At 34.0% G+C, this 19,125-nt stretch overlaps 1 protein-coding gene across 7 annotated transcripts in view; it reads left to right on the top strand.

The window, feature by feature from the left end:
- Positions 1–19,125, top strand: part of LOC114339424 (serine/threonine-protein phosphatase 2B catalytic subunit 2-like) — a 1,099,401-nt gene that overhangs the window by 726,442 nt on the left and 353,834 nt on the right. For all 7 annotated transcript variants that reach the window (XM_050647774.1, XM_050647800.1, XM_050647797.1 and 4 more), the window contains exon 5: positions 999–1,144. In XM_050647774.1, the coding sequence (XP_050503731.1) occupies positions 999–1,144 (146 nt within the window). The remainder of the gene's footprint in view (positions 1–998; positions 1,145–19,125) is intronic.

The raw sequence follows: 19,125 nt of genomic DNA, 5'->3' as shown, positions 1-19,125 counted from the left end.
CACGAAACAGTAGCGATCAACAGGTAGCGAAAACGCGTTCCAAGATTGCGGCTGTAATGTTGAACATTTTTTCGAGATATTTGGCACACGTATTCGTAATATAATAAAGAATGGCGGTACAGAGCCCAATTTGAAAAATATATTAATATGTGAAAATTACTCTGTAATTAAATATAATATTAAAAAAAACGAGCCTGTACCGCCATTAAGAAGAACAAAAAATACACTTTCTTCAAATAAACTTTTTATCCGATGCCTAGATTTTGTGTCATTTTGGAACTACATACTAAAATTTTTTATTTCATTAGTAGTTCCAAAATGACACAAAATCTAGGCATCGGATAAAAAAGTCTATTTGAAGAAAGTGTATATTTTTTCGTCTTAATGGCGGTACAGGCTCGTTTTTTTAATATTGTATTTAATTACAGAGTAATTTCCACATATTAGTATATTTTTCAAATTGGGCTCTGTACCGCCATTCTTTATTATATTACGAATACGTGTGCCAAATATCTCGAAAAAACATTCAAAATTACAGCCGCAATCTTGGAACGCGTTTTCGCTACCTGTTGATCGCTACTGTTTCACCTTAATGAATATTACAGTTGTGTTTCGCGTTGTGAATTAACGGTGCATGGACTCAAAATTGCACTTTCATAAAACTTCCAACATTGTATTCTCTATAGTTCGTACAAATTCGTACAAGAATAATATTGCTTTAAAGCTTTTTATTGTTGACACCAATAGTTTCAAATCTCTGTGAAAATAAACGACACATTGTAACGTAAAACCTTTAGCATTAACGTTTATTTTGATAACCAACCAGCTTTCGATCTGGATGTAAAAATGCCAGGAATAAAGAATCTAATAAGAATTTAACGATTTGTCATTTGTTCGCAAGAGATATTGTTCAAAATGTGATATTATCGAATATTTATGTTCTAAAAGTACAATAACTGTTACATTTCATATGTTTATGACCCCTATATTGTTTTCAGGTAAAATAAAATATTCAGAACGTGTATATGAAGCGTGTATGGATGCTTTTGACTGCCTGCCGCTAGCGGCGCTCATGAATCAACAGTTTCTGTGCGTACACGGCGGCTTATCACCAGAAATACACAATTTAGATGATATACGAAGGGTAAGGATATCTTTTTATAATAATTTTTTCCTATTCACTGCTTCGCGACATTTTTCGGGTTTTCCGGCAATAATCCGAAAACGTGTTCAACCAACAATAAATAAAAATGTATTTCTGGATCAATAGAAAAAAATCGTCGATATAATATATAACAATGATTATTTATTTCATAGGAGACTCTGACCAATAGAAAGCTACAGAAATAAAAATTAATCTGATTATTTTTTAATGATTTTAACTTCCAATCGTATAGTAAGATATTTGATCACGTGTTTAATTCTGTCCAATCAGATTAAAATTATACTGAGAATTATCTACTGTAGAAAATTACCGATAGAATTTTTTTAATTAGATTGTTTCTGTTTAACGGCAACCAGTTTCCTAGTTTTGGCAACTGTCACATTTAAGAAAATATCCATAATGTACGTATTAAAAAATAATCTTACGAATATCACACGGCAGTAAGAATAAATAAGAAAATAATGCTCCATTTTTACTCAAATTTGTTGTCATTGGGCAATAGCCATATATAATAGCAATAGCCAACAAATTTTCGAAAAACTGTCGCATTATTTTGAATTTATTCTCACTCTTTTGTGATATTATACCCGATAATTTTTGATAATATCCCGTCGTGAAGTATATTACGTCAGATGCCCTTCATTGCTACGAAAAAATACATTTAGTGACATTAATGACAATTAATGTTTTAAAAATTATAAAAGTGATGACTTTCAACCGTCAAATATTTATGAAAACTGTGTGTTTAATTGTACTAATTTGTACTTACATAAATAAATTACAATACAATTTTGGTTTTGAACAGTTTTATTCATGAAATAATCGCAACAAATTGCACTCGATATCTAAAATTATTATCGAATTTTTGCCCTCGCGACACTTTGACATAATTTCACTCCCCTTCGGGTCGTGACATTAAAGCTGTCAAAGTGTGACTCGAGAAAAATTCGATAATTTTAGAGATCTTGTGCAATTACTACTGATAATATAGGATAATTCAGTTTCTACATCAAACACAAGTTTAGTAAAATATTTTGCATACATGGTAATAAACAAGATTCAGTAAAACCAAGCATTATTTAAATCCATTATTGCTCATTATCCTCAGTTGATATATACATAGTTGATATATATCCTTCGAGTTATAAAACTTAGAACTCTAAAGTCTGTTCTCAAAAAGAGAGTGGAAATGTTAGCATGCTTATCAAGCTCCTTTGCCTTGTTTAATGCTTCTAATAATTAGAATTGCATATTGCTCATTGGAACCGTGTATTGTTTCCAGATGAATTACAGTTAGATACAGTATGCGTCAAAACAAACGACACTGCAAAACTAAAGCCTTATTAAACATGAAAAATTAAATAGCAACATTTCAAATATTGCGAATTTTAAGTTTTGCTTCCATACAAAGTGCTCGCCATTGCGCTCCAAGCAATACTCATAAAGCTTAACAAGATTGCTTAGCATGTTATTAAAAATAGGCTGCTACATTTTTCTCAAAAAGGTCAACATTTTTTCACGGAGTTCATCAATAGTTGCCGGTGGGTTTTCTGTAAAAATGGATTGTTTCAGCATACCACATACGTAAGCATCAATAGTTGTTAAATCAGGTGAATGAGAAGGGTAAGGAACATTCGTGTTACGGGAAATTACGCGGTTTTCAAAATTTTCTCGAATCAGATCTAAGGATGCTGTCGTGGTATGACAAGTAGCCCCATCCTGTTGGAACCATTGGGTATTCAACTGTATGTTTCTGGCACGACCGAATTCTCTGAGATCAATAAAAAATGGTGTCAAAATTTGTTCTCTATATCGCACTTGATTTAATGTAAAGGGTCTTCTACGCTCGTCTTCCACGAAGTAAGGGCCCAATAATCCATTACCTGACACCTGCGCATCAAATCGTTACACGGTCACTATGAAGAGGTTTCTCTACGATGATGTCTGTTCGTTCAAAACCAAGAAAACGATTTGTTTGTCGATTGATAAATCCATTCAGATGGATGTGACATTCGTCTGTAAACCACACATTAGAAAAGAATAGGGGTTGTTCATAAACCATTGCCAACTTGATTCCTTGTCTTGTCCTGTCAAGTGTTGCCCAATCTGTATTTTATAGGGAAAACCACCAATCTTCTTAAACATTCTTCGGGTAGACGTTTCGCTCAAATTCATTTTCAGAGATGTTCTGCGGAGACTTCTTTTTGGTGATTCTAACACCTGTTGAAATAGCCTTCCTTGATTCGCATTTGTTGTCACGGTAACTGGACGACCAATACAGCTTTTGCGTTGAGTTAGAACGTTTCCTGTTAATACTTAATAATAAATATTTTTTCTTGCGTTGTAAGCACCATTTCGAATCTTTTTGACAGTTTGTTAGAATAAAAAATGTTTTAAAATTCCATGACAACTATATTGTCACTTGTTTTATATGACGCGATTATATTTCACAGGCTTCCTGATTTCAGTGTCCTTTGTTTTGGCGCATACCGTATTACGGCTCAGTGTAAGAGTATGACATCGGTCAGGCGAGATAAATGCTCAACCCTGTATTGTATTGTATGTTATTTTATCCCTTAACCCCTGACGTGGATGTTTCAGAACGTAGACACTGACATGCGGTATGTCATACCGTTGCCCTTGTCATTCTCCTTTGTTTTTAATACGAGTTTGTCTTATATCACTGTATTTGTTTTTATATCAACTACGGAATGATTCTTCATATTGTTTTAAAATAAAATACAGCTCCAAATAAAATAAACTTTATTTCTTCAAGAAAACTATGATCGCATGCACAATATTAAACAAATGGTGGAGGTCCTTTAAAAATCTTCATAAACTGATTTAAAAGAAAAACGAGTATTGTTAACTAAAAAAAACAGTAGAACAACTGTATGAACTTAGTGCCATTCTATGTAATTTCGAAAGAATACTGAATTGACTGCTTTTAACTATAGAAGCGTAAAGACTGACATGCGGCACGTGATACCGCCGGAAAACTTTACATCAACGTAGCTGAAGGCAGAGCCGGATTTAAGCCTGTGGGGGCCCCTGGGCAGAATTGGTGTGGGGGCCCTACCTCCTACCATTAAAAAATATTGATCTACTTTTATAAATATAATTTTAAATAATAAAAAGTACAAGAGCTGTAACTTGTTACAGTAAAATATTAAAAATAATAGTAAGATGTATGGTTAAAGTCCGGGAACTTTTCGAGATATTTTAATTGAAAATTTCTTGATTATGTGGCACATAAGTTGCATTTAGACATCGTGGCCAATGCTTATTGTAGAGAGATGAGTCAAACACTCTTGGTCCATCATAGACCGAAGTCGATTTTTAATTAACTTAAATTTTAAGGATGGTCTCTAACCACTGCAGTTAGTTAGCATCAGAACTAAATATTAACAAAGTGTCACCTCAACATTTGGAAAAGCATCATTCATATTCTTTTTTTTAGCAGTTGGTGCATTTGAAATTCTTTGCTTACATTTGATGAGCTGATTTACTCTTTAAATGAATTGAAGAATCTTACAAACTGTACCAGATAGACATATACGTTTTCGTACTTCCGGGCCTAAAGTGACAACTTCACTCCCTTGTGACAGGTACTAAAGTGTCACATTTAATCCCTCCGGGATTAAATATTGACGAAACTCCCGGAACGATTAAATCACAAACAAACGAATTTAAGGGATATTTTATTGAAAAATATAATTAATTAGAATGGTAATTAACGTTAATATTCAAATTAATATTGTGACAGTTCGTCATATTGACCAGTCTTTCCTGGGTTAATGCAGCAGGTAACTGACGAGTAACAGATAGGTCCTTTTCATATTGAACTGGTGTTTGTTTCGAAGATCCTGCGGAAACAGGAAGCGAGAATGAGGACTGTGGCATAACTATAGTGGACGAATCGGCGACTTGACCAAATATTTTATCTGAAATTTTTTGTTTATTTTTAATAGACGATTCAATATATCCCTCGGCCACGTTGGAGGATTTCCATCCTCCATGTCTCTTCAGCACGTCTATTGTTGCTCCCGAATCAGCTAACAAAGACGCAGATGTGCGTCTAAAACAATGTCCCGTATAAGACGTCGCATTTTCTAATTTCAAGAAAGCTGCTATTTGCCGTGGAATTGTACCAAACATGTTTTTTCCTACTACTCGCGTAGTACATTCTTTGTTGATGTATTGAACAAAAAATTTTGAATGAGTTGTCCCTGTCTTTCGCAATGCCACATATTTCCGAAATATCGCCACAAAACTGATGGCACTGTTTTCTGAATTTTTGATCACAAAATTTCGGTCAATTTTATTTTTGGTGTTTCTAATCGCAATTAGGAAGGAATCGCCCAAATCTCTCACATCGTCGATTTCTAAATCAACCAACTCTTTTCCACGACAAGCTCCCGCAACGCCCAAAATAAGTGCAACCTACAAAAAAATTGATTTCTTAAAATTTCTGAATATAAACAAATTTCCAAATTTACCTTAAGCATTAAATATTTATCATCCGGAGCCTCCCGTAAGAACTGATCTACCTGCTCAGACGTGAGAATTCTTGACTTCTTTGGCTTAAATCCCTCATTTCTTCTCTTCAAAAAAGCTAATAATTTTGGAAATTTACTTATATCAATATCTTCTCTAATGTTAATAACCGATTTCAGCATTGAGTAATGTGCCCAGAGAGTTGAGGCACAAACCGCTTTTGATTTATCATCGAAGTAGACTAACAGCGCATTTTCAGTAGGTTGTCTCACATTTTTTAAGCGGCACCACTTTTTAAAAGCATCGTACTGCTGCTCGTATAGTTTTCTAGATTTCGGTGGTAACAATTCTTCACCTACTTCGGCTGCTCTTTTATCAATATCAGATACACCTTCTTCACTCATGATACCAATAATTATCAATAACAATGTTTCTTTACAATGACACTAGTAATGACAATGTTTCTAAATTATAACTGTCACAACGCAATGTTACTATGGTAACTTATTTTAAAGACAGTTTATTAAATGAGTTGAAGAGAGAAAAAACTGATTGAAATTATTGAAATAATTAATAAAATCATACCGGAAGTACGAAAAGTATCGTATATACCTTGCGACTGAAGTACATTTAATCCTTCAGGTAAATTATGGCCCTCCCTGCGGTCGGGCCATAAACTTTACCTTCAGGATTAAATGTACTACTTCAGTCCCGCGGTATATAATGTACTATTTCATCTAAATAATTGCTATAAATGTTGGTAAGCTTTAGTGAGTGAGTTTCAATTTCATTCAGAGTTAAATTTTCCAATTTTCCAAAATGATGTAAAAATCCAAAATTGGAATGGATGGAATCATATGCAGAAAGCCTCTGACTTAGACGTAATCTATAATAGCGATAAAATTTTGAGTTCTAAACTTCCCCGATGTTCTCATATCTTTCGAAATTGTCACGTCTTGACTGTAAAATTTGTATAAGTGATCTAAGTGCTGCCACTCCTGAATTAAGGTCAATATTTGGATCTTGAAGAATACGACTTGTGCTGTTTGTCCTCCCTGATATCCTCTCTATTTCCAGTAAACACATTCGATTATAGGTACAACAAACCATTTGCAATGAGTTTTAAATTGTTGCACATAGTCTTCCGAAATTTTGGATAATGCTCCTTTAATCTGATTATAACCTTTAACTAGTTCTTTTGCGGCATTACTTCCATGACCATCTAGTAGTATTTGCTCTTTTAGGAACAATAATATTTTTGGCACGGTCTGTATTGCTGTCGCTTTAAGACGCAGCTTTTAAAGATTCTGTTAAGTTGTATCTATATGTAGAGGAAGTGAAAAATACATATAAGCTAGTTCTTCTAAGCAATTAAAGAATGCGGTGCTATGCTAATGCATGATAACACTCAGTTGCAGCTATTGAAACTAAATTTAGAGAGTGGGCGACACAAGGAATCCACAACTCCAAGATATTAAGGTGCGTATCCATACGTGGGTGCTCCGTGCTCGGTGTAGCAGCTCCACATAGTGGACACGTTGGTGATCGCCAACCAGTGATTTAACCGGTTTGCTGTTTATATGTAAGGGAGCGCATGCCGTATCCATTTAAGCAGCTACACCGAGCACAGAGCACCCACGTATGGATATGTACCTTTGTGTTCTATAATTTCAGCCTGAACACCATTGTATTTTCCACTGATATCTGACGCATTAACGTAGGACGGTCTCAGTTTTTTAGATCGATATCTTGTTCTTGCAAAAATCTCATTAGATAATTAAATATATCTTCTGCTTTATGACGGCGATTTGGCAAAAATATGGTAAACCTTTCAACCGGAGTGAAACCTTCTATGTAACGAAATATCACAGTTAATTGATGTGTATGAACTGAATATTTTGACTTCTTAATCCTTGAAACTACTTCATTTAGTACGTTTTGACCCATCAGTTCATGGTTGATGAAAGATAGTTGACATGTCCGCTTCCAGGATTTGAATATTTATTAAAATATGGTGCTTCAAATATTGATCATATTCAGCTACTAACTGGAGTATTTTCAAATAATTTTCATTTTGTGATGAACTCGACAACTCCTTTTCGCTGAAAAATGCTAAATCTCGTTCACAAATAAACTTTATAACACTAAAATTAGTCTTTGAGTTACCATTTTCCAATAATTCTTTATTTCTTCGGCCTGTTTTGCTGCTTCAGTATTAATACGCCCAATTCCTTCGTGTGCTTTAGACATTTCGTGATCCATAAGCCTACTATCTGCATCTGCATGTTTCCTGTCACAAAATTCTCTTCTCATCACTTGATAAGAATTTACAAAAGAAGCAATACACTCACCCGGTGGAAGGTCAAAAACATAACCATGAACAATGCAATATTATCACTCCTTCGCTCCTTCATTTTATACTTGTCATACATTGTTCCTGTATCTCCTGCCAATATCTGTTTAAATGAATCTCTTATGTTTGGGACTTTGTGGCTGCCCCCGAAATGTGGGGGCCCCGGGCAGCTGCCCAGCCTGCCCTCCCTTAAATCCGGCCCTGGCTGAAAGACTAATCCATACAAAAACTGTAGCAGTTGGGAGGAGATACAATTACACATAACTTGAGTACACAGATGGTGTTCTAGAAATCTTTTATAAAACACGTTTTACTTCAAAATATATTTTCGGCGAGGCATGCCATACCGCATTTCAGTGGATTATTTACCTAATGGTTATTCGTAGAAACTTCGAACCAGGATAATGAATGCCCATTAGGGTGGAACGATTTTTTTTTTAGTTTCAATGTGTAATAGGGTAATAGTGGTAGAGAGTTGCCTATATCCATGGTTAAGCACAAATAAAGTATTTTTCCAAACAAAATATTTTTAGAGGTGGCGCAAAAGGGTTGAAAGTTAGAATATTTAGTTAAATTTTACGAATTTTGATGATTATAGTTTGGTAAAAAATAGCTATTGTAATGTCTTAGTTCCTATTTTAAATGATAAATACACACTCTAGAACTACTCATTCAATATAATTTTAGGTTTAACTTACAACAATCCAATATTTATTTTTACTATAACTGGCAAAGTTTGAACTTGAATTCCCCATTTAAAGACATATTTAATAATAAATATTTATTTCATTCCTTAATAAAATTTAACATTCTAAATATAGTCATCATCATCATTTGGCTCTACAACTCTATGTGAGTCTTGGACGCGTTTACTATTTCCCTCCATTGTTGTCGGTTCTAAGCAGCTATTTCCCATTCTAAATATAGTAGAAGAGCACATTTTAATAGTAGAGGAACCTGGATCAACCTTCCTAGGGCATATAACTCCTGCTTCCGGAACAGGTGAAGGTATAAAAGATAGCATAATGGAGCATTTTCAAGGTGACAATCCTTTGAACATTTACGATATAATAGTTGTCGGATGTGATGGAACTGCCACTAACACCGGTGTTAACAATGGTGTAATTGCTTTAATATAAAAAAAACCTAAATAAGCCGCTAAAGTGGCTGATTTGTTTGTTCTATACCAATGAATTTCCTTTGCGTCATTTGTTTCGCACATTGGATGAAAAAACTAAAAGCCCTAATGAATTTAGAGGGCTTTTAGGCAAAGAACTTGAAGTCTGTAACCAGCTTCCTGTGGTTAATTTGGCTCCCATACAAAACAACCATCCTATTCTGGAGATCTAAGCGTAAGTCAAAAATGTTTACTTTAAAGGTGCAAAGCAATCTCGAGTGGTGTATGTCCTTCTGATCTTTATTTAAAATCCCCTGGGAAATTAGCTCATTCACGATGGCTTACGTTGGCCAATCGCTTTCTTGGATTATATGTTGCAGCAGAGAATCCTTTAAATAATCTGAAAACTTTAACTATGTATGTGATGAAGTCTTACGCCTCAGTCTGGTTTCATATCAAATTGAAACCATTTTGTGTAAATGGAGACTCATTAAATTTTCACGTTATCTTTGTGAGGAATATCTGCAAATAATTGATCCAGTAATTCAAAGGAATGGTTACTTCTCTCACCCAGAAAATGTGCTTCTCTCCATGTTTTGTGACAAGAGAAAACACATAAGGGGAGCTAGGTCTGCGGCGACTTTTGAAGGCAAGATCGGAACTCATAAATGGTGTAAGGAAGTTTGTTGTCCCGAAGCTTAACTTTGCCAATGACTACATTGATATAATTAACCGGACGAAAGAAGAAATTGCTGGGTCTCCTATGACAAAACAAATAACAGACGAGGACTTAAAAAAGTATATAAGTGAAGCAAGAGACCCTAGTTGTCAGGTGCAGTGTGTGGATTTTCCGTGTTTTTCCTGCCATACACAGGCAGTGAAATGAGTCATAAAGCTCGTGACTGAGTCATCTCTTAGTTTATGTGGTCTTGAAGCAAAAATGGCTTTGTTAGAGCAAAGATTGCTTCCAAATAGATTGTGACTAAGTTTGAGACAAAATGAAAATGTGTAAGTATCAAGAGGAATATTGTAACTAAAGAAATATTATAGCAATGTGTACATATAGCAATGATAGCAATGTTAACTATTATTAAAAACAATATTTGACTAAGAAATGTTAGCTAGGGCACCAGGTTAAACATATAAAATATTTGAATTTTTCTGTATTTTTTTGTTAAAAACCTATATTTTCAAAGCCCTTGCGGCACCTCAAGATGTAAACCTAGAATAAAGATATTTCGTAGTTTTATTCTAGACCTAATAAGGCAACTTTCGAGTGCTATTAGAAAGTTTTTGGAAAAAAACATTTTCCCCTACTGCTAGGTTAGTTACTGAGTTTCCTGACGAGCTTCAAACTATGCGACTTGTTGGGTTGCACACTGGCCCGATTTAAAATATATGAGGTGAGACATTATTACATATTGGTACGTGAACCGGAAATCAATATTTCACAAAATGTGATCGAAAATCTTATTCCGAAGTAATCTTCGTCATTTGCAAGTTGTTATTACTGCTACGAAACCCATATAATTCTTTTTTATTTCACCGAAAAGCATCAGCATTAGCGTATTTACACTCCCAGTGGAGTCATTGCCGCCCCGTTTGGGCTCTTTCGATTCGTCTGTCGCAGGGAATATATTTTTGGCGAGTCATGACATACCGAATGTCAGTAGTTAAGGGTTATTTACCTAATGGTTATTCCTGGAAACTGCGCAACATGATAATGAATGCCTATGCGTGATATTGAACGGCCCTATATTGCTATGTTAGTTACTGAGTTTCCTGACGAGCTTCAAACTATACGACTTGTTGGCTTGCACACCGGCCAGATTTAAAATATATGACATGACGCATTATTACATATTTCTGCATGAACTGGAAATCAACCTTTCACAAAATGTGATCGAAAATCTGATCCCAAAGCAATCTTCATAATTTGCAAGTCGTTATTACTGCTACGAAATCCATACCATTTCATTTATTTCACCGAAAAGCATAAGCATTATTGTATTTACACTCCTAGCAGAGTAATTGCCGCCCGGTTTGGGCTCTTTAGACTCATTTGTCGTAGGGAATCATCATTATCCACATTAACAGTTTGGTGTTATAATTGGTTGTGTAACTTGTCAATTTCTACAATATTTCTTCATTCGTTCCTGTTGTTGGATTATGGTTACCCATTCTCTCCCAACTTCCATCTTCTTAAGGTCATCAATTATCTTGTTCTCTCATTTGGTTTTGGTTCTTCCTCGTGGTATGCCTGATACTGATCTCCATTTGGTGACTTTCTTGATAACTGCTTCTGGATCTCGCTTTCTATATGTACCATCCATCTAAGTCTTTGTGTTTTGATAAATCTGACGATATCTGCTCCTTTAAAAAGTTCTCTTATTTTGTAGAAATTTAAAATTTTCTAAATTCATTATTACCAAGTTTGGTGTGTCTGCTATTCTCCAAATTATATCTTTCTTCATTTTTTTGTGTCAGTCACATAATTTCAGCTACATTATGTGATTGCTCATCTCATTGCTGCTCTGTAAATTTTCAGTTTAGTATTCTTAGTAAGCTTCTTATCTTTGAAGAGGTGATTCCAGTAGGTTGTGTTTCTTCTTCTGTCATTAGTTTGATTAACTTACAACTCAAAATATTTAAAATTGTCTACCTTTTCAATCTCATTCGACAATGTTTAGCCTTGACATATTAACTGTATTTTTTCTTGAGCATATTAGGTATTTTGTTGTATCTTGATTTATTGCCAAATAAAAAGCTTCTAACAATGAGGTCTTTTAGCGCATGAACAAACAAAAAGAATTAATAAAAATTAAAATCAAAGCTTTCAAAGTTAAAAAAAAATATCAAAGGAAGAACAAGCTGAAAATTCGAACATTATCATAACGAAAACTTTGTTTATTTACGTATTTTAATTCAAAATATGAAAAACTGCTATTATGAAAAGTTGTTTAGAATTAAAAATTATGTTTTAATGTGCAATTATATCATTCTAATTTAAATGTTGTGAACTACAAAGGTACTTTACTTTTGGTCGAAATTCATATTTTTTATATACCTCGTATAAAATTAATAAAATTTGACATATTATGATGGTTACATTATAAATCTTAGACCATGAAGAGCTTTTTACGAAGAATAACTTTTCTTCGTCAAATTAAAAATAAAAGAGTTATAAATGAAAATGTTGTTGGTATCCATAATTTGAGAAAAATGAGAAAAAATTTTGGCAAAATTGGAAAAAACAAAAATATTAACTACTAAAATCACTAGCCAGTTGTGTCTGAGTTTAGCGAACCGACTATAATAATAACAATTATCATTTGATAACAAATGGAACAGTCCATTAATCATTAGGTACTCCCATTAAAGGGGAAACCGTATATTCGTATAAACCTTTTTAAAATTGTTAATAAATTATTGCTTTCAAAATATACTCAAATTGTATCTTTGAACATCTTATTTATTTTATATAATAATTAAATTCACCATCAAATGTAATTGATATTTTATTAATACTTAATTTAAAATTTAGTTTAACAATCACGAAGTGTCAAACTTGTAAATAACCTATGCTTTGCTTAACAAATTCAGATTAAAAAAACTAGCCTACTTACTAACAACGATTTCAGCTGACGTTTAGTGTGTCCGCAGAAAATAAAAGGATTTTGACGTCACATTTTAGATTTTGAGGTCCATTATCTCGAAGACGGTTAGAGATATCGAAATGCCGTTTTCAGATTTGGATTCAGAAGACAAAACTATTTACGAATCTATCAATAAATCTGCTCTAAGTATTGCAGGAGCGGCAACGCAATAACACAGAAGCTTTGCGAATTTATTAACGAAAAGTTTTCGTTGAAAATACGATACATGGGCCATTTTTTGAGAGGGGAAAGATATCAACTACTTCAAATCTTATTGGAAAGTAAAATACAGATCGTGGCTGAAATACGTGAAAAGATAGTTTGTCCGCTCATCCGCGGAAATTTTTCGTGCAGCAGTTTCCAAAGCTAGAATTGCCGTTTGGATCGCCAACCTTCGAAAGGAGATGGCGCATTAAGAAGAAGATTGCCAAACCGAGAAGCATATCAAATTAAAATTATTCATTTTTATTATCATACAGTTTCAAAAACAAAATCTGTTTTGCTTGAAAACAATCAGTTCAAATTACGGTCGCCCCTAGATAATTTTATGCTTGGCAGTGTAGCCTACGGATTATTTTTAACAAATATGTATAAATTAACAACTAATCAGTTTTAAAACAAATCATGTCTGTTGAAAAAATTTATATAGGGCACGATTTCCAGCTCAGTTCATGTCTCTGGGTCTAACAATTATTCATTCATGAATGTGGTCGCAAAATGCATTTGTAGCAAGCACAGCACAGCACAACAGATCCACAAACGGTTAGTGATGCGAGGCGTCGCGGTTGCACTGTTTCTAATCAAACACACCATCACCACTCTCTCCTCATCCTCTCTCACTGTCAACTACAATGTCGTCAAAACGGCACGCGGCTTTTCTTGCGGTTGGTTTAGCAAATGTTTGCTTTTCCACACTTGGTCTGGAATATTTGTTTTACGTTAAATTAGACAATTAATAAAATTTTTGTAAGATTTTAGGCCTGGATCCCGCGTACTAAAAAAAGTTTATTAATAGCAAGCTGAAAATTTGTTAATAGTGTCTAGTCGGACAAACTTTGATGCACGGAAACACTGAAACAAGGGAAGTTTTAATTGTGGAACAAGTTACAGATTTCGAGCCTCAGACTACGAAAACGTCCCATGTATTTTGTCGGACAGAACTTCCAACTGATTTGTTACTCTTTAATTAAACTCTCATGCAGAAATCAGGCTGCTATTTATCACCAACATTATTCCTGTTCTACGTGTCGGATTTACCTGTTAAAATGCCCAACATATTTGTCGGAAAAACATTTGTTCATATATCATATAAAGTTTTCAATTGAATAAACTTAAAAACAACCCGCTAGTTTTCACAATTATAAACTTATCAAGATGACGAATTCCTCAGTTAAAATCACGTCCCACAATTAAAACTTCCCATGTACTAGTGTTCCCATACATCAAGGTTTGTCCGATCAGACACCGTTAAGCTATTAACAAATTTTCAGCTTGCTATTAATAAACTTTTTTTTGGATGCGGGATCCAGGCCTATTTTTATTTTAACAAGGTTAAAAAAATAAATATTAAGCGTCGTTTAAACACAACGATAAGTCACAGCAACTAGTTGTGATGACAAGTTGAAACGCTGTTTAGACGCTGCGATTCAATGCGATACCACCTTCAACCCAACTCCAACTTTGATAAGTTGTGCGATGCACCGTTTACACACAATGATAAGTTGCAACAACTCGATTGACCTTGATAAGTTGTTTGATTTATCGCTATGTTTAAACGACCCTTTGACTTACACACAATCTGCCTTTACAACGCAAATACTCCAACAGACTGGAACAACGCTACTATGATTCTGTTTTACATAAATCAGTAGATACAGCTTTAGAGAATTACAGACCGATTAGCCACATCAACCATATTTATATAAGTTGTTTATGCGAATAATAGTAAATAAATACATGAATAAATACATATATACATGTATAATATGTATAATATACAATAATAAAAAACCGCTAAACGCCGTAAAAATGAGTGCCGCATACAATATTCCAGCTACAAAAGATCTGATATGAATATCACGTGGCACAAAAATTTATTTTCATTTTGATGCAAAATAAAATTCTAGTTTTATTTTAAAAGATTTTTTCATAATATTTGCCAAATTTGAAGTAGAACGCGCCACAAAAGAGTAACTTTGATACAGTTCGAATTTTGAAGCTCTTTTTTGGTGAGCTTATTTCAAATTTAGCAAATATTATGAAAAATATCTTTTAAAATAAAACTAGAATTTTATTTTGCATCAAAATAAAAATACGTTTTCGCGCCACGTAACATTCATATCAGATCTTTTGTAGCTGGAATATTGTATGTGCCACTCATTTTTACGGCGTTTAGCGGTTTTTTATTCTTGTATCAGGAGTTTTTCAAAGTTATTTATAAATTAAATGTGTGAAGTTAAATTTAATGTTTTTCGATTACACGTTAAGCTTTATAAAGGGTCGCCTTTGTCGCAATATCTCCCAACAATGCTCTAGTATACATCAAAAGTACACTAGATTTTTTCTATTCGGAATATATTGAAAAATAAATATTGGGATGGCCGGTAAATGTACTTGGATTGCCCGTTATCCGATCAAATTTAGCGTCGTAACCACTACAACTACATAAACCATTTCGGGGATAATGGTTAACTGGATTATACATTTGTAGCTTAATAACTTCTAAACGGATTAACCGATTTTGACCACTAAACATGATTTTGAAACGTATTGACAAGTAGTATCTGATGCATCTAAGGTCAAGTATTATAACTGAAGGTATTACAGAAATTATTGAGCTTGAAAAACTGTTTTCCCATAGGAAATAGATTTGATCATAATTATAAAGCCTATAACTTAAAAATTCGAATTTTCGTGGATATGAGGTATACACCGTTAGATGCACCTAGAGCCCTTCTAAAAACGCTCAGTTATTGGCGCAATTCGTAGGTTGAAATTTTGAGTAATTGTCGAAAAACCAAAATTGTTAAAGTTTAGTTTTTCAGTTTTTCGCCTATACTGTGAGGTGTGTATGTCTGATCCTGACGGTTTAAACACCATTTGAAAGCTTAACTCAACACTATTGATTTCGTGTATTTGCGGTTCTCCTGTCTCTTCTTGAACCGAAGATATATATCCCCAAAAAATATGCCGTTTTGCACTTACCAAGTCCTATAGCTGGTTTATGGGGAGTCAAAAGTCACAAACTACACCGGTTCTGAATCGGCCCTGGCCCCCTCTTCAAACAGAGAGAAAAAAATTCAGATCGGTTTAACTTTTTCATATACATACATACATACATACAAACATTTTCCCTTTCTTAAATAAAAATTGAGTCATATTTCTGAGCTCGGTAACTTTTGAATGGTATAACCGATTTTGAAAATTAGACATGCGTTGGAAAGGTAATGATCAGAACTATCACAAGCCGCAAAGGTCCGACTTAAATTTTCGAAATTTTTGGGAGTTTTGGTGACGAGAACGAAAAACAGACCCTAAATAGGAAGGGCCGTAAAATCCACACCTTTGGACCAAAATGGATGGTTTACATATGGATAAGTGAGTCTTTTCCTGAACTTTAAGGTGGCATTTGGCCCAATTTTCAATTCAGTCAGATTTAGAAAATCGAAAATTTCGTGTATATATAGTGTTGCGTGTAGGGAGGTTGTGCGACACTAGCGAGAACTGCTGTTCTCTTGGGATATGTATAAATACATATACATAAACAAATAAATATATAATAAATAAATAAATAAAATAATGGAAAGAAAATTAGAAACTTGTCAACCACGAGAACAAGCAGGATTCCGAAAAGTTACGGAACTTATGACCATCTACAAAGTAGAAAAATCTTAATAGAAAAAGTAGCGAAACACAATAAGCTTCTAGTGCTAATATTTATCGATTTTCACAAACCATTTCCCACAGAAAAGCTAAGCAAAATACTACAGGCGCCTAAAGAATGCAAGCTAGATTATAGGTATACAAAATTATTATATAATATACCTACAAGCAACAACTACCGTTGAAATGCGTACTAATAGTAATCACATTAAAATAGAGCGGGGGTTAGACAAGGAGAACCCATGTCACCTAAAAATTTTAATACAGTGCTGCACCAAGAATTTGAATTGGCTGACACAGGAAATAAAAATAGGTGGAGGATATTTAAACAACTTACGTTTCGCTGATGCTATAGTAATATTACTCAAGGATTTAGGAATAGCAAGAGAGGTGATACAGAAACTCGCTGTGGTTAGAGAAAATGTAGCTTTATAAAAACTTCTCGAAAACAAAAATAATAACAAATTTGACCTAGCCAGTTCTACCTCTTACCCACCAATACCAAGTATTGGTGGGCAAGATGTAGAATTCGTAGATAAATATAAATACATAGAACATGAAATTATGATTATCAGGGATAATCAGCCCCATGAAATGAAGAGAAGGATTGGTCTTGGCTGGGCAGCATATGGAAAACTGAGAAAACTTTTAAAAGTGAGATGACACATGCCTGAAAAGAAAAGTATTTGATCAGTGCATCCTTCCAGTGTTGGCATACAGAGTAGAAACACTTACCTTAACAAAATCCTCGGCTACCAAACTGAGAGTCATATCTACAGAGAAGACTGGAACGATCCATGTTATGAATAACTCTGAGAGGCAAAATAAAAAAACTAAGAGATCAGAAGAAGAACCAAGGTGACTGACGTCATCGAAAGTATTGTCAGACTAAAATGGAGATGAGCAGGATATATAGCTAGAACGACAGATAAGCGATGGACGAAGGTCATTCCAATGGAGACCAAGGGAAGAAATGACAAGCATCGGTCGACCACCTACACGATGGACTGACCATTTAAATAAAAACTGGTTGTATGCGGCCCAATATAGACGGGTTGGAAACGCGAGGAAGAGGTAGGTATATGTTTAGCAGTGGACTTTTGAGGTTGTATGATGATATATTATAATCAGTTTATTATAAAACTCACTTCATATTATATTGACATAGGTAGTCAATTTGGCTCTAAAACGTCTGATATAAAAAGCAGTTTCAAATGTCTCCCAATTAGACGGGGCTATATCGTTGCCCCCGCTAGCGAAATTATTCTGATTCGAGCTTTTTGCACCACCTTACTCAAAAAGAGGTCCTTATAACATAACTACAGGGTGCCGGGCGGTGCCGTGGTCGAAAAATTGTTTAAACAATTTTTTTTAAACAAATTCACAAAAATAATTCTTTCATATGGAACAATTTTTTTAGCTAATTTGGGTCATTATGATCATAAATATCTCTTGTCATTTTTCTCTTAAATTGGTTGTTGTCGAGGTATATGCGATTAAAAATTTGAAAAATGCGAAAATGGCCATTTTCAAAGCTTAATAACTCGATTAAAAATTATTATTATGAAATTCAAAAAGTGACCGAATCAAGCTTCAAACCCCTTCTTCAAGGTCTTGATGAGACTTTTGTCATTATTCTATTACAAAGCCGCTATTTTTAATTACTAAAAATTAGCGCTATAATCCAACTGTATCGTCGCCCGCGTTAGCGAAACTATTGCGATTAGATTTTTTTGCAAAAACTTACTCAAAAAGAGGTCCTTATAACAATTCCACAGGGTACTGGGCGGTGCCGTGGTCGAAAAATTGTTTAAACATTTTTTTTTAAACAAATTCACAAAAATAATTTTTTCATTGCGAACGATTTTTTTTAGATAATTTGAGATATTCTGAGCAAAAAAGTCTCCTGTGATTTTTCTGTAAAATTGATTGTTGTTGAGTTATGTATATGGCCATTTTCAGATTTTTCAAATTAGAAATTCCGTATAACTCGACAACAATCAATTTTAGAAAAAAATCACAAGAGACCTTTTTTGCTCAGAATGTCCCAAGTTATTTTAAAAAAATTTTTGTTCGAAGTGAAAAAATTATTTTTGTGAATTTGTTTTAAAAAATTTTTTACACAATTTTTCGACCACGGCACCGCCCGGCACTCTGTGGATATGTTATAAGGACCTCTTTTTGAGTAAGTTTGTGCAAAAAAATCGAATCGGAATAATTTCACTAACGGGGGCGACGATTCATCCTGGAGTATAGCGCTTATTGTTAATAATTAAAAATAACAGCTTCGTGATAAAATAATGACAAAAATCTCTTCAGAACCTTGAAGAAGGGGTTTGAAACTTGATTTCGTCACTTTTTGAATTTCATAATAATAATTTTTAATCGAGTTATTAAGCCTTGAAAATGGCCATTTTCGCATTTTTCAAATGTTTAATCGCATATAACTCGACAA

This window comes from Diabrotica virgifera, chromosome 1 (assembly GCF_917563875.1).
Source record: "Diabrotica virgifera virgifera chromosome 1, PGI_DIABVI_V3a".
Lineage (NCBI taxonomy): Eukaryota > Metazoa > Arthropoda > Insecta > Coleoptera > Chrysomelidae > Diabrotica > Diabrotica virgifera.
Note: the sequence above shows the minus strand (reverse complement) of the source record. Positions and strands in the feature narration are given on the sequence as shown.